At 30.7% G+C, this 23,380-nt stretch overlaps 1 protein-coding gene across 1 annotated transcript in view; it reads right to left on the bottom strand.

Annotated features, from left to right (window-relative positions):
- Positions 1 to 3,006: 3,006 nt before the first annotated feature.
- LOC116773889 (IDLSRF-like peptide) overlaps positions 3,007 to 23,380 on the bottom strand; it is a 36,094-nt gene continuing 15,720 nt past the window's right edge. Inside the window, exons 2-5 of the mRNA XM_032666450.2 lie at positions 6,445 to 6,561; positions 5,453 to 5,581; positions 5,050 to 5,202; positions 3,007 to 4,756 (exon numbers count right to left, since the gene is read on the bottom strand). Coding sequence (XP_032522341.1) covers positions 4,563 to 4,756; positions 5,050 to 5,202; positions 5,453 to 5,581; positions 6,445 to 6,559 — 591 coding nt within the window. The 5' untranslated portion in view covers positions 6,560 to 6,561 and the 3' untranslated portion in view covers positions 3,007 to 4,562. The remainder of the gene's footprint in view (positions 4,757 to 5,049; positions 5,203 to 5,452; positions 5,582 to 6,444; positions 6,562 to 23,380) is intronic.

Raw genomic sequence — 23,380 nt, 5'->3', positions numbered from 1 at the left:
CGCGTCACGTACTAATATTGGGATATAATAAAAGTTTAAAATGTTTGGTTTTGTTTTCATAGTTCTATTCGTGTTTGTAATTTTGGTTTTATTTCACAAAAAAATCTTTTCTTTTAGTACATAGTAAGTTATTTTGAATATAAAATGTTTTATAAGCAGTGAGATTTTCTAGAAAATCGTTGAAGCAAGCAGTGAACGTAAATTCCTTCAAGGACTGGAGCAGCCGAGCGTGTGACAAAGATGCTTCCTAACATAATAATTTAGTTTTCTCTGCCAAGCTTTCATACTTTCACACAGAATCTGAAAAATTTTTTAAATGTGAAATTCTGCATCCACATTATCTTCGCAAAATATAACTTTGTCCTCAAATTGATGATTTTTTTATTAAGATTTATTTTGTATTGTATAGCTATTTCACTTTGTTCAAAGGATAACGTTTACTCCTTTCTTTAAATTTATTGTTTTGTTATTTTCTAAGAGCTCTCAAATATATTAATAGAGCACTTAATTAACAGAGGCTTCAGATGAGCCTGTCTAGGTACATACTACATACTTCTTACATCGTGTTTTAACTTAAGGCTCAGTTGTAACTGGAACTAGAAACGAGATTATCAGAGTGAATTATAGATTATAAGGCATCAAGTTTCACTGGTCTCTATATAGAACTACCAATGTATTAAGCGCCTAATGAGATGTCTGCGTGATTATACACGGCTCTATACATACTAAATTGATTAATTGAATAATCTCTCTATTATTTTAAAAGTCAATGAACTTCTCTGGAACAACTACATTTTGAATTCTGAAATTTTCTAGCGCTGTACATAAAATTCCGTTTTTCAGTTTTATCACATTCTATGTAAGATCATGAACAAGACTTGAAATAGATTTTAATGCTTTCAATAATTAATCCTTTGCGTTGATCTAGAGAACCTTCCCAAAAACTCCTGGGTACGGTTGATATAACATATTTTTATAGCGACCTCAAGAGTCCTTGACGTCCAAATACATAGTTACATGTATATATATAAAGTATAGCCTTTCCCTCAAATTGAAACCATTGTATACATTATAGAGTTTTGAATTCAGACTTATTTACAGTCCAATTTAATTGATGCGATGTAAGTCTAGACTAATGATGTTATAAATTTAGCGAGCTGGCACTAAACTTCTAATGTTTGTGAGTTTCGAAGCCAAACTCTTTAAGATAACTAACTTTTCAAAACTTTGATTTAACTAAAATATTTGAAGGCACAAATGGGTTCAAGTCGTTATATACGTAATGAATTCAAATAAATATAAATATATATTTTTTTGTGAATTTATTAATATTTTTTTATGTGGCACACAATTCAAACTAGTATCGCTTGTGTAACAAATAAGTAAAATAAATTGTGGTTCTACATACAGCGGTGACTCTGACTGTCACTGATCTAAATATAGTATATAAATCAATATATATATATATATATATATATATATATATATATATATATATATGGATCAGTGACAGTTTTATTAGACAATTCTGGCTATATAGCTCATCCATCGAAAATGCTATTTGTTTGAATAAGAACAAAATAGCAAAAAACTGTTTAAAGTTAGCTTATTAAAACACCGTTATTTATCTTTTAAACTACATATAGCAAGTTGGCGTGTTTTTATTCACTTGAATAAATTAGTAGGAATCCAACATCTAGTTTATTATAGAAGTATATGGTAAGTTTTACAACATATACAACTGATGGAGCATAGTTAAGTTAACATGTGATATAAAGTGAGTAACAATGATCTATTAGAAGTTCAAAAATTATAACGAAAACCCGTGATCAAGATTGCTGTAGAGCAACCGAAACGTCGGGAGTATTTAGTTTTAAAATAATAAAAAACCTATACTATATCACAAAATCTTAGTTTTATTTAAATTCTTAGATATTATAATTTACTTTTGAGATTGTTTTCCGAGTTATTGTCATATGCAAAAAACTTTCGTTCATTTATTTGTACACAAACATATGTACAAAGACAATCACAATAAACAAAATATAAAATATACCTTAATCTTACAGCACGGCATCCTAAAAGACCAACCAACACTTTTTCTTTCTTCAACCGACTACAATAAGCACGGTAACCGACGGATAAGAACTCCTAGTATGAAGAATAACCGAATGTATTTATTGATCCAGTCAATAAATATAAAATATATTTATAAAAAAGTGGTTTGGAATCATATAATTATTAAAAAAGCCACATGCACTTGTTCTTATTGGAAATATTAAAAACCAAAAACCCCAGTTGTGACCAGACAAAATAAGCTATCAGCAAAACCTCAACTGATGCGATCCTCAAATAAATATTATTATAATTATTCCGACGTCTGAACCTTTCTTCCATTATAATAATGGTATAGAAGAAAACATACTCACGTTGACTAAAGAGATTGAGAGAGAGTTGTCGATTGGCTTCACTAAAGACACAAAATTTTTTAATATTAATTATACAAAGACTCATACATCCGTACGGATGATGCATATCTTTAGATTTAGATCCATAAATCATAACATCCGCCTCGTCATTACACATCATTACAATGACGGAAAATCCGATACAATAGCATCATTATTTATTACTGTGAGTCCCAACTAAGCATGATGCTCGTAGCTTTATGTTGTAGCCGTTTTATTAAGGTCAATATGTATTGTTAATCTTCATATAGAACAAACAAAGTCGGAAACTTCACCAGGCGTTATGACTGCGGAACCCTGAGGCCGTTTCATATAAACCACGTCAACCTTGTTTTGTGTTGACTTTTCATTGTATATGCGAAGGCAACTAATTATATAGAGTATTGCCGAGCCTTATTTCCGACGAAACCATTAAGTATGAGTGTTAAACAAATATATGTATGATATTTAAATATTATGTTTCCTTTTTCAATGACTCACAAAATATATAACATTAATAAATAGTGCGGGATAACGTTGGGTTCTTAATGAAAGTCGATTTCAAGATGATTCATTTATTATATATTTGTTTCAAGGAAAAGCCATATACTTAGATCAAAACGTAGGTAATAGATTTAAAAGATTCATATTGGTAACTTTCTTATAGCTAGGTATATAGAGATTTGACGAAAGTTAAATATACCTTACCCTTCATTTATAGACATTTAGTTTCAAGGCTGCCTTGATGCAGAGCTGAGATGTTCTCAAGCAAATCCCCACGGTTTGCTTACTCTTGACAAACACAGGCTTCGCAATCGTATAGTGATATTGATATAGAATCCATCATGACATACTTTCACTCTGACATTTTTGCTTACATTTAACAACATCTTTCCAAACCTTACAGATGTTACGTCCGATCAAATGTGACCTTACACGATTTTCGTTGTTTCATAGCCCGCATTTGACAAAAGTTTCAACAAATACAAATCCTCTGACGGACCAAATATCTTAACAATAGCCATAAAGATAGAGAGATATGCACTACTAGATTTATTTAATGTATATATTATTAAATATAACACACTAACATTTATTAAATCACATAATTTTGATATGTATGTGTTTTCGGAGCACCTCCGACGCTGATATGTATCGAGTTTCACTACATATTAAAGAAATCTAAAATGTTTCATAAACACTACAATACCGATCATATTAAAATAATTGTCCTATATCCACTAATGTTTTTTTTTATCTACGATTTAGTAGACATCTAAATTACTATGATATGTATTTATGGTCCTACTTTGGATGTTTCCAAAAGCCAAATACAAAGCGCATGCATTCTTTACTTGGTTTTATCTTTCCATCTAAGAATAAAGAGATTTTTTTTCGTAAGCTTTATCTCGTGGACATTGACGTTTTAATGGAGTCGCCTCTGACATCGTCTTTTTAGGAGAAAGTTTTAGGATTTAGAGCGACATTTATACACTCATTCGCATTCTAATTGAAAAAGTTATGAACAGGGTCACGATATGCGATATTTTAGATCTGTCCTACCTTGCCAAAAGTTACACTTGAATGGTTTCAGAGAGAAATAAAACTCACGCTTGAGATTGATGGAAAATGACGTCACAGTCTTACTGCCTCTTAATTTTACCATTTACGCATTCATGATATAGACGCGAGAATTTTCCCTGATCATAACTTTCAGATACAGTTTTCGAAACTGCATCAAAAAAATCATAAAATATAAAAAAATAAATTTACATTCTTAACCTACTGCTATCAGAAAAATTAATATCACCAACTATCCTATGGTTTAAAAGACATGGAACGACAAATACGATATATCTTTAAAGTTTTCATAAATAAAAAAAAAAACTAATATAAAATGGCTCGCATCAAATCGATCTACGTGGCCGGTTGCAGAACGATACTGATGACGAACAACTATGCTTACAAACATACATCATTCTCTCGGGTATACAGAGAGAAATATTAATTTCTCTTATACTTATGGGAGTCGTAGGGAAGGTAACTGTAGAATGAGGAGCTGATGGGACCAAATTGGACGACGTGGTAGTAGTCAGAGGCTGACTCCGGCGCTATTCAGTCGAGAAAACCGGTGTTCACCAGCTTCTCCAGGAAGAATTTGACGTCACCGAGCTCACTGTCCTTGATGCCCAAGGACTTCAGCATGCCAAGGTCACCGTTCTCAACAGCCATGAATACAGAGCGAAGGTGTTCCAGGTCAGATCTCATCAAATGAAGCGCTGCTCCGAAATCCTCGATAGTTTGTGATTCTGTTAAAATGTATTGTTTAATTACCTAACGATATCATTGTTTGTCGTTTAAATATTTTTTTCCGTTAAACCTATTTTGTTTGCTTTCTTTTAGTCAGTACCCAAACGTAATTAACTCTTGATCCGTAAGTTTAATTCATAGAACAAGACACATACCTTTAGATAATCTACATTCGGCTATGTATATAAATACTAATCAGTGATATAAAATTGTATAAATGTATATTTTGATACTAAATATAATATTCAACATTGAAATAAAATAAATCACAACGCTATCATTATATTCTTACCTGATAGAGCAATAGCAACTTTCTCGACACCTCCAAGTGGTTCAAGAGCATCTCTGGCTTTACTGCCGAATAATTTTTCCAGGTAATTAGGGCCGTGGGATGCCAGAAGCGATTGAAGAAACGACGCTGTCTCTTCTACTGGCGGTCGTTTTGCTTTAAAGAAGATTTTTATTTGAACAACAGAAGAAGTAATTCGAAAGAATTTGTTCCCCTAATTAATTTCTTAAATAAGAATTTCGTTCAGAAATATAGTTGATAAAAGAAAATTATAACTTTCAAGAGCAAACAACAATATTCACATATTGAAACAATACTCTCACTAATCAAAATTCTTAGCTCTTAATCTGAAAAAACGTTGTCAGACATCTGAATGATTACTATTGACCAGCCCATGTTACTATACCTGCAGTACACAGTTTGGAATCCTCATCATAGCCATCAATGCAGTCGGGAGCGCCGTCGCAAAGATATTGGATGGATATACAGTTCCCATCCACGGGGCACTTAAACGGCTCGTATGGATGACAATATTCTGTAAACAATAAACCATATGCAACTTATTACTTTAAAAAATTACTTCAACCGGTTCGACCGATCATTCCCTTTTGGCACATGGAACTCTTAAGTCTTAAGTTAAGAATTTATTTATATTTATTGGTACTTTGAATATTAAGATAATTTCTGTGTTTCCAGATGTTAGAACAAGATCGGTAGCAATTTTTAGGCAAGTGTTTTAATTTTCATCAACGGAATCGTTGGAAGTTGCTTGTATGCGATTCAAATTCAAAATACAAAAAAAAAAAATAGAATATTAAAATAAAAACTAAAACAATCAATCAAACCAATTTTTAAGTGTTGAAGCTGTTATAATTATATGGTGTTCAATTATAGTTAAAAGAGTGAAACCAATGAAGTGGCTATGAGGAGTATATCAAAAAGTCACTCCGAGCCCTGCAAACGAGAGAATATTTTCGTGAAGCTTTCCTTCAGCAGTCTCTTGTTAACCGATTCATTTAATAATAAAAGCAACTGCAGACTTCAAAAGTATGTCAATCTCATCAGGCATAATTAAATTTCAATAAAATCTGCTTACACTGCATGCAGTACGACCAGAAGAATAAAAATATTCAGCATTTGACCGACAAGCCAATATTAAAAATCATAGTTTTTTCATTAAATATATTTTAAAACGAATCAAAGTTCTTTATAATTTATAACGGGAGCTTTAGCAAAAAATTCACCGCTTAAGCTCTCGACAATATTTATATTATTTTTATGTTTTCAATATTGTTTGTCTGTTGTTGTACGGCTGGTAATTTATATTTATTTTTCACTGCTTTCCATGAAAAACTATGCAGAGTACATGAACACCTCACTCATGACAGTACGACTTACCAGATCGCTTAGTATGATGTCCGTATAGCTTGTTCAAGTCTAGAGACAGAACAACGGATGGTGTGCAGCATATAGCTAGCAGCACAGCGCAGGCTGCCACTCTGTACGGGGACATATCTGCTGGAAAATATATATATTGTTTACTCGTTGAATAACCTATTTGCATACATCAAATTTATTGAGATCTAAGACTTTCGCGAGTTTTATTCATTTAAATGAAACTAATATTTTTCGGACATACTGCGCGGCAGACGAGATGTGCCCGTGATCACGGTTGCTGAAAAGTAACCGAAACGTCGGGAGTATGTAGTATTAACAAGAAATAAAGGACGCGTAGTATGTCCGAAAAATATTAGTTTCATTTAAATATCAAATTGATTGTTTTTTGCGGAACCATAAACAAATTTCTTAATGCTTTCCTGTCATTATAATATAAAGGAGCAAAAGATAAGCGATGATAAAGTGGCCAGTTAAAAATCATAAAATTTAATTTTACGAATTCACATGTAAAATAGTATTATAATTCTATAAACCATGTATTTTGTATAATCGGTTCCTTTGTGCGCTCTAAACTGTTCCAACTACAAAATGTGCTTGAATTTTAAACAACATGCTGCATATGCTGTGCTGTTAATTAAACATTTTGCGATATACCAAGCTTAGTCACGTAAAACTATTACCACACTCTAACGTAAAATATTCCGGTTTGTAATAACGCTTCATAGTTTTTCACTACAATGACTTGTTCATGTATTAACGTATAATTTTTGAGAATATTTTAAATTTATAACTTAGATCACGTATGTTGAATACATTCATTATAATGACAGAAATACAAAAGTATATTTGTAAAAGTGTATCCTAACTTTGATTAAGATACACGAAAACGAAAATGAAATTTCAATTATTAACGTTTCCATTACATAAATATAAGCGACATTAATATACATAAAAATGCTTGCTTAATTTTTCACTAAAATATTATTTAGAATTCATAACGTTAACTCAAATATGAAAATTGGATTGAAGACTGTATCTTTACACGGAATTTTTAAATAGGAACATTAAAACGTGCCGTTTATGAAAGGATCAAAATGAGAAGGAAATTATATTTTTTTATAAAGCCGTCAGGAATAACTTCAGAGGTATTTATTTTACACTACTACGAAAAAATATTCTCTAAAACATGTACATATATATTGTGTCATTAGTAGAATATAATTTAGTGGTTTTACTTGTAAGTTGTTATTAACGTAATTAAATTATTTTCATAGGATATATATGTATATTATAATATGCAAAGTTTTATAAAGGGTATATTCGAGCATAATGAGATCTAAGACTTTCGCGAATTTTATTCATTTAAATGAATATTCGAGCATATCTACAAAATATAGAAAGGGATTTTTTTTTCATAATTCTAATTCAACTAGCTTTTGCCCGCAACTCCGTCCGCGTGAACATCAGAGTTGTTCTCTGCCACTACGACCACTGAAACCGAACTGCACTTCATGGTTCCACTCTTGTAGTTTTGGGATCGGGATTCAGAATTCGGAATTCGGGATCGGGATAAAAGGTAGTATATGTATTCCTCCAAGGTTCCATAGATAATATATCGCTATACCAAAATTCATCGAAATCAGTTCAGCAGTTTAGGCGTTAAAACGAAATGTAGCCTATCGCCTTCCCCGATAAATGGACTATCAAACATAAAAAATCCAATTTGAACCAGTACTTCCTGAGATTAGCGCTCGTCAACAAACAAACAAACTCTTCAGCTTTATAAAATTAAGTATAGATTAATCACTACTTATAAAAAATTTACAGCATAAGAGATTTCTGACAACACTGTAATTGTAATTCTAAAAATTTATGTCATCTGTCCTAGAATTAGAAACTGTTTAGAACAAGAATTTTCATATTATTCAAAGATATTTCAAAAACCATTCTATTGACGTAATATAAAACATAGCATTTCGCAAATATATCTTAAATAAAATATCCCTTGAAGTGTGATTCAATTACACCGCGAACACTCAGTGACTTCGTATTCAATATGTGTGAGTATTTCAAATATATTAGACAACCTTTAGCTATATACAATGTACCTATAATATTTTATTAAGCAAATAGACATTTTGGTTGCGAATTTAGTATTTCGTGGGCGTTGACTCTGTAGGTAGATATATTGAAGGACTTAGTTTAACCGAGTACATGGCCCAGTGAGAACAGTCTTAAAGTAGACTTGCCTAAGTAAATACCCCGTGTGTATTCTTAGTCTTTCACTACATACATAAATAATATTCCTATGGTTATGTAAAGGAAAAACAAACGTTAAATTCTCCAACTAACTTAAAATTCTAATTTACTAATAACATTTTCCTATTACTAACATAGCTTTTTTTAATAGCTTCTAGATACTTGAACTATATTAGATAAAAATTAAATATTCCCCTGAGCAAAAAACAGCTACGCTACCCTGACACATATTCGAACCGTTGTTCATGATGTCTTATATCGTATAAAATAATAATAAGCCTGGATATATCTTCAATAAGATCCACATAACATGGCGCATTGTCTCTTACGTGTCTACTACAGCTCGTGCGGCGTAAGACTAGCGCCGCTTTGAATAATAAAAGCAACTGCTTTATAACGGAATTATAATAATGTACATTATATTCTGTAACAATATTGCTGAATATCTTTTGATGTAATGTATATTAACATTATTTCTTCTATATGTCATTGTCATGTCATTGTTACAACAAATAATTATGTAACAGGACTATAGACATTTTAAGTTAGACGTCATTAACATAGATGAATTATAATATAACAAAATACTTGCCCTTAACTGTATTTGTCACGACCAAAACTATTATATCTAAAACTCAAAATCAAGAACGACTAGTTTTGAGCAAAATATGCAAGCAAAGTATACGGAAAGAAATGGTTTAAGTCACTTAAATTGTTTTAATAAATTAAATTTTCCATTGCAATGTCGTTTAAAGCTTTTCAGTTCTTTCCGCAAATAGTTTTTATCTCATCGAACTTTTAAGTACGCTCTTATTTAAATGGAATTGATATTTTATATTAAAACGGATAGTCCCCTCAGGTTTGAAAGTTTGAAAATTAGATTAAATTGGAACTTCGTCAAACTAAATAATGAAAGTGGTTAAAATTCTAGACCTCTATTTATTTAAATGAAAATGATTTGATTAAAAATACTTCTGTGTTTATTGTCTACGAATATGTGATATCTTAGCATAAGCAATAGAGCTCATTGTGTTTCCGATGTATGAGTTTCTTTCAAAAAGTTTTTTTTTGCCAAGAAAAAATCAAATCAAATTAACTAATAATAACTTGAAAAAGAAAAAAATTTTTATATTATCACATGAATGAGCTAAGAGAAAAAACAAATAATTGCGGCTGTCACATAATAATGAACAATTTTAACGTTATTTGCGAGGGAAAAATACTTCTTTACCACCATCTTTCTCTCTCTACTCCAATCACAACGGTTTATTCCAAAGACCCTTCTAAATCCGGTCCTAAGCCAATTATAGCTTTGTAAGATCTAAAAAGAAAATCAACGCAAATTGGTTTTATAATGCAAACTATGATAGAAATCTATTCGTTAGTCCATGGAGACTTCTAATTGGATAAACTCACACCGACGTTTTCTACTGTGAGTTAGAATTATTGGTCAAACTGTTTGAAATTTTGACAATTTCGTGTTAAAAATAAAAACATTTCTGAAGAGTCAGATGGCAAAAATGCTCACATATGTATGCTTCGCATTGTGAAAATTTTATTTAAACTATGCATCTGAAGACTATATGACTCAATTTAGGGTGTTATTTGCTTACAAGAAAGGCACTTTTAAGGAAAAAACTGCTGTCAATTTATCGCACTAATTCAATATGAGGAAAAATATTTTTTTTAGCAAATTGGACCCAAACCATTAGCATCTATTTGAATTATAGTATCCAAAGAACTTAACTTTATTAATTTAACAGACCAACTGAATTGAATGTTATGGGTTGAGGGTACGGGTTTATAATCCATCCCGAAAAAAGATAATCTTAAAAAAGAAGAAAGTATTTTTTAAGGGTGACACTAATTGGATTGGATCATTGCCAAAACGCTGCCATTAACCCAGTTACGGTTATTAAATATTTAGACAATGACAGCTGTCAAGTTTTATTATGGCTCTTTGAATACTATATAGCAAAGTCTATCGGATGAGTATACGGTTCTAAACCGCTCTGTGAATTCTACTAAATGTCTTTATGTTTCAATAAGTTTTAGTGGACATGAGCGAGTAATAAAATACCTAACACCTGTCGGTACTAACACGAGAGAACCATTTATATTGTAAGAAACTCTAAAGATATCCTTTAAACGTTGTTAGGATATATTTCAAAACATGTCATCAATATCCTTTTACATGGTGTTACCGGGAACGTGAGTTGATGTATTGATAGGTGCGAAGTCTATTGAAAGTTAGGGGTCATATTTACACAAAAAATTTGTTAGGGGGGGACAATTTTCTGTCAAATTTTATACAATTATTTCACCGTACAAAGACATTTTATATTATGCACATTAATAATAATAATGGTCTAAACAAATAGGAGCAGTATAATTTTATTATCAGCATTAAATTTAAAGCTTATGTTAAAGTCAATAATTTTGGACTTGTCCGTTTATGTGAATAAATTTACGAATAACAAAACAGAAGCCTTTGGAACAACAGATCAAAGTTGCAACACAATTCTTATATTAATCACAATGATGTTTTTCCTGAAAACATAAAACGTAATGACTTCTCAAGAAGTTTCCATCGAAGGCTTCCTTTCCATTCATAACATAAAACCGTTTATCACTCTTTTCAAAAGTTGTTCTATTTCATGTTACCTTTACGCTTTGAATCTCGCTTTTGGTTATTTTTATTACGGTCTAGAAATGATTTAACATTTGGTATTTGCATAGTAACAGTGAAAAATCGATAAAGTGTTTCAAAATGATGATTTCATAGTTCTGTGTGCTTATTTTTTTTTTTTAATGTTCTAGTTCGACTTCCTTATTTGTGACCTATGTATTATCTAAGTTCTTGTTTATATAATATATATAAAGTTAACAGTTATTTGAAACTATATCCAATATATTGAAGTAATAAATACCTTCGTATCTAACTTACATTACACGAAACTCCTCTCAAACGTTATTGTTACGTGACATCAAATATGGTCGCCAATTTGTCAAACTAGCACAATCGCTGGGGAAATTCTGTTTGATACAGGAACAGGTAAATAAAGGCCGTAAATTGTCGAACTCTCAAAGGACTATAGACTGAATAACGTACTTTGGCGACCTCGGAATACATTTATTGATATCAAATACCCAGGAGTTTTAACAAAGGTACTTCCGATAATTAGAATTGTTTCTACCTTTGCTATAAGTATTAAAAAGATATTAAAGTTATTTTGTTTTGTTTTTATGTGAAAACCATTTTTGTAAAGAAAATTTGTGTATAAAATAATATGTATAAAATAAGTAGTTCGAGGTAAATACAATTTTGCTTATAGTCTTTTTTAATTTATATCATCGCCTAGCTGATAGTGTTATATTGTTATGACATCATTGAATTCTTATATGTATATATGTATATATATATATATATGTAGACGAACGATGAAAAAGAAGTAACAAATATTTTGCTGTAAGCGCTAACGATTTCTATTAAATAAATTTGTGACCATATTTTTAAACCAAAAAAATCATTAAATATATCGAAAGAAATGGAAAAGGATCTTAAAATAAATTCATAGATAAAACTAATTTGATTTCATTGAAACTACGTGAAGACTTTTGAGAATACTTTCAACGCAGTTTTTGTAATTGGAAGTAATTGTAAACGTCCTTTACGTTAGACGTGATAAATTAACAGATTGAACGTTGTATAAATTTTAAAACGGTCGACACTAAAAGTGTTTTACTTTCAAATAAAATATCGACATTCATGGTAAGACCTTGAACCTTTCATGGAAAAGAACTACTTATACGTTTTTTTTATTAAATTTTCACTGAATTAACTATTATGATAATATCTTTTCTAGAGAGTATAACCTACTAACGTCATCGCCAGTGGGCTGTCAAAACTATATAAGTAAACGGATAGAATTTTTTTTTGTAAACAATATATGCACCAATGTTTCTTTCAGAATCGGAGCGGAAAGTTAAGATATTATATAATATTTTGTCACTATAAAATATTACTATTTCTTTATCCAAGATTTGAATTTATTCCAATAGAGTATGGTTTTAAGTCAAAGATAAATGTTATTAACATTAAAAATAGAAGATTATAAACGTGTATTTTATATTATATTACATTAATAAATTATTGATTTGTTTTCTCGATACAAACAAATTTGAAGATTATCTTCCATATCCATAATAACAAACTACAGTTAAAAATTACGCTTTCAAAATTAATCATAATTTAAGAATGTACATAATCATATTAAAAACACAAATGCTTGCAAACATTCTTTTAAGAAATGATTAAATTGTATTTTAAGATATCTGAAGACAAATTTTTTTATGGTAAAGGAAGGAATATTGCTATTTTAATAACAGTTGATACTGTTTACTTTAAAAAATACAATACCTATTCTAATTTAATATGTGACATTTTTGTCCATAAGTGAAGGTAAAAATCCATAAAAAATTAATGATCTTTGAGTATAATCAAAATTACATCACGTACAATCAAAGAAAACTTTTTGGTACACTTGACAAGACAACCCGAAGACAATGATCTAATTAGTGAACGAGGTGGGTTTGGCCAAAGTCGATTGCCTGGGGATCTTCTTTTTTATACGATACATTTACGGAGGGAAGCTTTCGAAATTTGAATTGACGGTTCAGACAAACTACACTAGCCAGGATCTGAAGTAATAGCTTTTTTGGTAATCTGTCTAGCTATTGTATTTTCCGATGGACCATGTTCTACGAGCAGTCAGCAATGCCTAATGGTTGAGCCAACGTCAGTGAAAGTAATCGTCCCTTAGGAGCTGTCCTCTCTCCAACTATTTTTGCTACACATTAAAGATCTACTATTACAGGGTTACAGACGCAACGGCACAGTTATGGAGGGTGTCAACCCAGCTCCAGGGCCCAGCTTGTGTAATATAGAGTTACAAAGAGATGCCATCGTGGAGTTTGTTAATTTCACACAGTAGTCTCCAAATGGAGCGATGCCAACCTGGTGAAAAATAATGCCATCCAAACACAAGCGTGTCTTTTCACTTTCAAGAGAAGTCTGTTCACCTCGAATCCATCTTATTAACATGTATTCTTTTAATCATGCCGGCTTCAGTTATTAGATACTAAGGCAACCTCAAACATTAACTTTATGAGTTTTATTGAGTCAAAAGGTAACTCAGCTACAAGGAAACCCGTGGTTCTTGGAAAAGTACTGCTATACTTTAAGACCTCACAGCTTTTTTGCCTATAAACGGGTCTGGTCGTGTGGGCAGGTGCAGCCAAATGTTAAGTCACTGGTTGATGCTTAGTGGAGAAACGTACAAAAAGACTTATAGATAACCATGATTTGCTTATAACCAATCTAGTCAGCAATGAGCACAAGCGAAATGTAGCAAATTCCTTAGTATTTTATAAGAAACAATTTGGATCATGTGCAAAAGGCATTACACAATTTTAAACCTCTATACCCTTTTCGTCATCGGACGACGACACAGAAAAAAGGATCAGAACAGTTTGTCAACGTCTGCTTTTCCTTCCAATTATAATTTGTTTTTTTTCTAAGTTAGAGAAAACAGGCTGTTACTTAGGTAGTGCTTTGACCATATACAGCTTAAGTTGCATTTACCAGATGAAATGTCTATCAAGCACTATCTAGTCGAAATAAAAAATGTCATAATTAAAACTTAAATTGTTTTAGGACCCATAACAATAAAATTAAAACTGAACTACTAATTTGTAACTGAAGAAATTAATGAGGAAAATATTTTAAATAAACGGTAAATTCACTTGGATGCCAAAAGGCTATAAACGTATATATTCACAGATAAACAATAGCCCCTAAAGCCTTGGGGGATTGAAACAACAAAGTCACATAAGCAATCAAGTCAAAGCTGATAAAGTCTTCAACAAAACCTTAAATATATTATACACAAAACAGCTTCCCTTTGTCTCATCGCCGTAACTTATATTAAAATATAGTTATAATGTACATGTATGTGAATCCTTCATTAGCACATTTAATCTCACAGTTATTATTTTAGGTAGCTCGAAAATTTATAAGGCTTTTTCATATCAAAGAAAATAAATTCTTTATCTCTATAAGTTTGAAATCCGATGATTTGACACTTATTACTTAGGATTTCTTTTTCATATAAATTAATATAAACTAATGAGTTTGTTATATCGTGAATTATTTATGAAAAGTGAAATTGAATATTATACTGAATAATGTTAAAATAAGAATTTTTTTAGACATTTAATTATTTAAATAAACATGTCACTCTTTCTTTCATTACTTCTTAGACTACATTTGCATTAAGACAAAATGCAAATTGACCCTGCTTTATTCGAACTTGATGCTCCATGTCGGCGAGGCTCTGCCAACATAGTTTACAAGCTTATCTTACTTAAGTCGGTAAATTTAAATGTACATGAATATATTAATAGATAAATTGTATTAGAAGTAAGATCTGCATTATGTAGTTTTGGTAAATAATAACGCCTTTGAATTCGATTCAAAAGTAAATATTGATTATTTTACTGGTTTAATTATTTCTTTCATAATCATTCCTAAAGCGTGAAGTACGGATCGAGTTAACTATCTAGCTGTGTCGTGCGAGTCATATACAAAAATAACAAATTGTCAATAACAATATAAATAAGTAAATAGTCATACCACTGAAAAATATTAACTACTGATCTTTGTTTTTAACATCCTTTATCGATATTACTAAACTCTCTTTATATCCATAAAGCTTTACCAGAACTTTTGTGTTGTATGAATATTCAAATCAGACGGACTTATCAGCTCAAATTTTCAAAGTAACAGCCTCTAGGTGAAGCGATCCACGGGATTTATTTTGTAAATTTGTCAATTCAGAATATTTCCTCTAATACCTAAGGCTTTTTATATACTCTTATATTTGTGAAGTATTATACACTTTTCTTACAAAGTGAGCTTTAGATAATGTGATGACTTCATGGCTTATCAGTAATCTCAGCTTAACAACTGAGCAAATTTTTGTGTAAGATTATTATATTATTCCAGGTCCGTTTCAAAGAAAGACTCTTTTATTAGTTATGACAAAAACGCCAGCAGCATTATTGGATAAACATTAAACCCTTTTCTTACTTAATTTGGAAATCTGACTCCGACCATTGAGTTTTTATAGCGTGTTAATTTACGTTTATTGTGAGTTATTATATCGTAGTATTTTCTCCTATGTAGTTAAGCAACGGAACGTTTAAAACCAAATCTTTTTAATATTTATTAAGTCTAGAGAATTCCTATAGATGTATAAATTAGGTATCAATGAATATTATCTTTAAAATTATTTTGTTTTTGCAAATAAAATTTAAAAAAAAATATTTTTCTTTCGTGTTACCATTTAAAACTTGAACCAAATCTACTGTGAAATTTTAATAGTTAATGTGTTCATACCATAGCATTGTGGCTGTGTATAATTAATGTACATTACAAAGCAACAACAATATTTCTTTACAATTATTTCTAATAATCAACAAGCTTAATGGGATCCCTTGAAAATGCTTTTCCACCTTTGATTTAAACACGACTGATGAAAATTGGTCGTGAATGCAATCATCAACCTTTTAGATCTAACGAGCCGTTCAAACATGTACATATGTGCTTCAAACGGTGGAGGGGAATTGAAAACAAGAGGCCACCTAATTGCAAATGAGTGATTGATAAACATTATTTATTTTAATATAGATATTATAGCAAATATATTTTGCTTATTTTTACATGTAGCCTTGTTTTTTTGATAAGAGCCGAAACTTCTCAGCATTCCATGAGTTTCCGGGTGCCGTATCCATCGCGTTGCAGGAAGAAGAGTTTTAACCGTGCCCGGGACCTGCGACCCTGGTGTAGGTTTAAGGGGCACCTATCCATCGCACTAACCGTTTCTCCAATCACATACTCCAATACCCGTTTCTCTAATCCAGAGCCGCTTTAAGGATAGAGTAAGGCTTGACGTTTGATTTTATAACCGTAATGCCTTCTCTCACAAAACCTATTGATCGGTCGTTTGTGGGTCTTTCCTTTTGCGCTCTGGCTACCGAAAGGTAAGCCGCTTCAAGTTTAATTTCCAAAACCCTATAGTAACGACGTGAGTATTAACCGCTTTCCAGGAGTATCTTACATTCCACCGGCAAATGCCTCTACCGCTAACTCTATCGCCCCGCAGATATAGCAAACTTTTACCCCATTTTACTAAATTAACCCGATTTGGGAGGGTCATTTGGAATGCATTCAGATAAAATTTTAGCAGTTCTGACGACCACTCATGAATTAAGATGCGCCATTTTAGTGCTAATAGAATGCCAAAATCTCCTTTGTCTAACCACTCGATCGGCATTTCCAAACTCATTGCATGGATCTTATATTTAGCATTCCCGTCTTGCCGAATAAAAGATTTTAATATTTCCATATCTTGGGTCTGCTTACTTTATGCTAACCCTACTCTGTGCTCCTACCCTAAACTGCATATAGAATTAAAGTCTTGACTCTAGCTCTGAAGCTCCTTAGTCTTTTGGGGGTGATGTAGCGACGTCATCATGGGATTGCCCCAAGATATGTTTTTTGGAAACTCTAAGGTATTTAGAGAGTTCCGATGGCCTTTTTAGATTCATAACACAACTATTGCGATCCCTGAATAAAACTGACGAATAAGCCGATACCGCGAGCCCGAGCCACAACTTTAGACTAATTCATAGACATTTTCATATAACAATGAAATTTCTCCAAATATATATAGTTATATATAAAATTTAAGTTAAAACATAAAATGTTATAGAAGTAGTTACTACAAAGGAGAATCAGAAGTCATCAAAGTCGTCGAAAATTTTTAAATTTTAAGCACATTTGAATTCTGGAAGGAAAATATTCAAAAGAATATTCGGCGAATTTTTATGCTTTTAAAAAACAGCAATACAATTTGATATCTGGGTTTACAATATCGTACAAATGAAACAAAATGGGTCTGTCAATAAATCCCGACAGCGTTATCCTTGCGACAGTACGAATGTTATAGAGAGTCCATACACTATCGGTACTGAATATTAATAAACGTTATTTTTTGAGGATGATATTTTTGTAGAAATATGTGATTCTTTTGGAACAGATACTTTTTTAAATTTTATTACAAAATTTGACGTATTAAAGGCTAATATCATGAAAAAAATGATAAATTTGCATAAAAACTGCCACGGAAAATATCTAAAGCATATATATTTTTTTATATAATAGGGGCAAACGAACAGGCTAGCCACCTGATGGTAAGTGGTCCTCGCCGCCCATGAACACTCGTGGAGCCTGAACGCTCCAGAGTGCGTTGTCGGCCTTTCAAAAAACGGTACGCTCTCTGCTTGTATATACACATATATGAAATATTATCGAACGTATTTAATACGTAAGCTTTGACAGAAAAAACAAAGCATTTTATCGATGTCAAACAAATCAACGCAGCCTAAATAAAATCTCTTAATAATAGTTTTCAATATGACCTTCGTTTTTAAATATAAGTGACTGACCAAAATATAATTTTTATAAAGTTATAATTATATTAAAACAGAAATTGTAATTGTTTAAGATAATGATATAATAATAGGATAATAATAAAAAAATGATTTCCAATAAGAAGATTTAGATATTAAATTAATAATGTAGTCATTAATGAATTAAACAGAAAAGTTAAAAGTTCTAGTCACTTTGATCACTTTACAAAGCTTTGATAACATTAATTATGTTAAAGAAACAACTTATTATACATCAAGGTTTGTAAAAACTATTGAAAACAATCACAAAGAAAACTTACTTTTTAAAACAAGTATTTTCTTAATCTTGAAATAGAATTAATATTTTTGTATCAGATTCTGTAACAAGAAAATTCCAAATATACTTATTACAATTAGTAATTGAGTTGGCTTGACTACATTAGTTTGCATCCATTCAGAAAATTGTCATAAAGCAGTTATTAGTGTCTTAATTAAATAGTAAAAATTTCTTTATTTTATATTACTTGTACCACTTACAACTACTTTTCTAAAACTTACATTATCTCTGCGTAAGACTATACGTCTTATGATATTTTAGCTTTTTCAAATTATTGAATTTTCAAAATGCATGCGTATATCTCTCGTCCGTATTAAGAGTTACAACACGTCTTTGTATATATCGGCGCTAGCAGGTTCAATGACGGATGCAACTTGAAAATAACTGAAGGCTGTCCTCAATTATTATAACAACTTATTGGTCGTCGTTACTATTGTTAAAGTAAAACGAAATCAAAGACTGTTTAAAAGGAGAATAGAACTATGTTTGAATTCTGGTATAAATATGACGTCTGGACGCACGACAGCGGACTGCAGAGTTCAACGAGTGCGGATCATAAAGAATGTGATTATGAAGAACCTTCGAGAAATACAAGAACATTTACAAGAATTGAAGTTTCATTTTAAAATATCTGGAACGTACTGAAACAAGTGACATTAGTGACGTCAGCGAGGCTGGCGTCCTCTCTTTAAAATAATGAATTTGTAATAAATCTGATATATACATTCGGAAAAAACTTCTTTTAGCGACGGTCGTGCGTCACTTTGTTTATTCAGTAAAAACAAATATGTAAATATTACTAATACTGGCTTTTCATTGTATTTTATACATTATTGTGCGTGTAAAGTAGACAATACTCGAACAACCAACATCGGTATACAACTCTTGTAGAAAGTAAAATAAAATCCAATCTAATATTATATTATTATTATACATTCCACTGTTACGTTATTCAATAATGCTCGGATTATTTAACGTAAATTTTTGTTAAAACCACAACTAAGGTATTAAAAAATATATATATGTAATTTATTCAACCTTGTTGTAACAAGCGAAACAGAACGTAAAACTTTCACGTTGTACCGTGAACATTATGTTTCAAGTCTGAATGCATTTGCAAAAGACTTCTTTCAGAAGCGGAACGACGTGATTTCAGAGCACTTGCCTTTGAATTGCTGTTTTATATTCCCAGTGGCTGTGAACTGTGACATTTCAAATGCCCTGCCTTGGAAGCATTAAAAAATAAAACATGCACTTACGGCTATTCAAGAAAACACCCTTAAAGCTTTCATTGCTAAATTATATTAAACCAAAACAACTGTCACGTCTATATAGTTGATTGAATGATGGCCCTCATTTAGTGTTATCAGTTATGAGTGATGTTTAATAAACACGGGTAAATAAATTTCAACGTTCATTAAAAGAAAGATATAACTATTTTGTACATTTCAGTATTAATTAAATGTTTTCTTTAATAAAGCTACAATATTATGAACGATCAATTAATATAAATACGTAATTAAGAAAGAGAGAACATCGTAAAGTTTATTTGAAATTTTAAGTTTGCTTAACACTTATGCCGTTATTGCTTACAGTTCTTGTTTAGAGAGAACAAACATATTTAGTAAAGAAATTTTTTGTCAAAATGCAAACATCATTACAGCCACACATGAACATATTGACAACCTACAATGAAAGCTCACCTTTTTCCTATCAGACATTAAGTCGGTTAAAAGAATATACATACACGTCACTTAATGTTTTCAGAGGTGTCCAGACATTTAGAACACAGACGTTATTTTAGACTCGTAATTTTTGTCAGACATATTTTTATATTATTTGTTGTATTAATATAATATTGTTAATATAGATATTGTATATTTTAATTCTAAATAGATTATAAATATTGTTTTGAATTATAATTACGCGAAGCTGCGAAATGTGAAAAGTGTTGATAAAAAGAAGCAATTATAAAATTCTAATAAAGAGTTGGACACTTATGGCTTGTTAATTTGCTAACGGTTTGAAAAGCTGACCTACATATATATATGTAGGTCAGTTTGTTATTACTAAAATAGTTATTAACCAAGATATTTTATACATAAGTTATATTTATAATTCAATTTTCCCCAAAAAAAATTTTAGATGCTTAAGTTTTAAAAAAATATAATATTCTTTCAAACGTTGGTTACGCGGCGGCCCTTATTGCAAAGTCTATAGGCAAAGTGCTCTGACCTGTTTTATCACAACCCAGACTGTGTGCATAGGATTCCACCCTTAATACTGTTTGATCAATACTGAGTTCCATACGTACATATACCGATACACCCATATCCCCATGTACCCATGTACCCATTTAATTGAATACTTTATAGTTAAACGTTAAAATTAATATTACAGTAATGTAATATCCCTTTTATCAGCAATTATTTCGTTATATAAATAACGAATAACATTCATAAATAACTTAATTACTTCATTGTTGATGCATTGTTTTATAACTTAATAAAGTCAAAAATAAAAATAATCATCGCAACATTGGAAGTGACATGTTTCACTATCTTGTGAAGAAAATACATTGCCTTTTTAATCTATCATAAAATTTAATTCGTTAACATTAAATGAGTAGCTTGTTATTACGTTTTAATATTGCAATATAGTGGCAGTGACATTATTTCAGTAATATCGTCATTCGTCTGCTTGAGAATGTCATATATATATATATATATATATATAGTACTTAAGCTTACTTTGTATATATTTATTATTTGATTCCAATTTCGTAATGGAAAATACATTTTATTTATTGAAGTCTATTTGAAGTATATGTAAGTGAATCGGTTTTTTTATTTAAACCCAAATTTGTTCAGGACTAGCTCACTTTTTGCCGGAGGAATATAAGGTTATGAATTTAGGGTACTCGTGTAATTTAATACAGACGGTTTATGGGGGTTGTAAAATGCCTACGACGGCTCTATGGGGACACAACTTAAATGGGGCAACAGTTGGCCGAGTCCCAAAATGGATTGTCGTGTTGTTTAAACGTAATTAGGAAAATGTAATACTATTAGAGCCCATTCAATGTTGATATTCAAACCGAATTCCGGGAAGAACTTTCACTTCTTTAAATATCGTTTATAAAAGGAATTTAATATTTATATTAGTATATTTAATTTCTAAAACTTAAACAGTAAAAATTTTATAAATTCACCAAGCTTATTTAATGCTCAAATAATAATATTTCAGCTTTTAAAAATAATCTCAAATATGTGGATACTATGACAAAATTACTCGTATGGATATTTATGGCATATATTCCCAAATGATGATAAGGCATTTTAATTTTACGAGCTTGTAAGGAATACTTATGAACTCAACTGGAATGTCTATTTTCTTTTATTAGGCTTCTCTTCAAGGCGCTGCGTCCGGCAATGCTACTTTTATTGTACCTTTTAATACAATATGTTGTAATTTACCCATAAATGTATGGAATAAAAAATAATAAATTTTAAAGGTCAAGTCTAACGTTAATTATTGAAGAATTCCAGTGTTATACGTACCTTAAGGCACAATCTTTATTTTATTTGAGGCTGTTGTTGCGTGCTACACCTAAAAAGTGTAATCGAGCACCAAGAGATCAGATAAGGATATAGAAATGTCTGCTAGAAAATATTCTTGAATGTGTATTAAAAACTCAGAGATATATATACTATATATATATATATATATATATATATATATATATAGTTCAAAAATCATAGATTTTTTTTGCACGTAAATTTAAATGATTTAAAGTAGACCTAGCACCAGTTTAAGATTTTGATCTGATCTTATATCCATTTAATGTTTTTTATTATACATTTATTTTGAAATGAAGCGATATATTAAACCGTTATGCTAAAAAATATAAAGGCTGCAGGAGAACAATTGACAGTCGTACTGAATTATATAAGGATATTAGAGGGGATATTAAATTATATACACTTACACAACCATAACGACAGGATATATTATATGATTTTGGTTATTAAAACCCCCTTCTTGATTTTGTCACTTCACCTTTCCCGTCAGTCAAACAGTGACGTGCTGTTAGTCAGCTGTCATGCAACACGCGAGAGACGGATGATATTGTAATGTTGAAGCTATAAAATAAAACTTAGATTTTAAAAATAACAAATGAGGTAAAACATTTTTCTATAACCTTTTATAATTATAAAAATTCCTCACATTAAAAATAATAAATTAATTATAAATCAAAGTTATATTTTGTTATGTTGGAAAAGATTTCTTCTTAAAAGTTTAAGTTTCTCGAAATATTTGTAAGCAACCCTTAATAGCCATTTACGAATTATAAAATACCTAGCGGACTGTAAAGCAATTTGCAAATAAATATTTCAGCTACAATAAATATCTATTAAAATAATTCGTATCTTTATTTTAATAACAGAATATTAGAAGCTCTTATTAAGATTAATCAAGAAAATTACGGTGGCGACTGTTACCTCTCCTTTACACCTGTACTTTGAGTTTTAATCCTTAAAACAACCAAAATTTTAACAAAGATCAATTTAAAATTCATGCAAAGTTATAAAGGAATTTATTGTAGTCAATTTGTGCTCACAGACTGATTCCATTACGAAGTAGTAATGGTGAATTCATGACCAAATAATCAATAAATAATTTTAGAGAGATTATAACTTAGAAAATTATAACACAACAAGTTATTATTCCTTCTAAATTGAAAACAGAAAGATTTTATGATTTCAAAACATCGTTAAAGGGATGGAAAGTAGGATTTTTCGGGTA

Source organism: Danaus plexippus, chromosome 20, assembly GCF_018135715.1.
Source record: "Danaus plexippus chromosome 20, MEX_DaPlex, whole genome shotgun sequence".
Taxonomy (NCBI): domain Eukaryota; kingdom Metazoa; phylum Arthropoda; class Insecta; order Lepidoptera; family Nymphalidae; genus Danaus; species Danaus plexippus.
The sequence above is the reverse complement of the archived record's forward strand: the minus strand, read 5'-3'. Positions and strand labels throughout refer to the sequence as shown.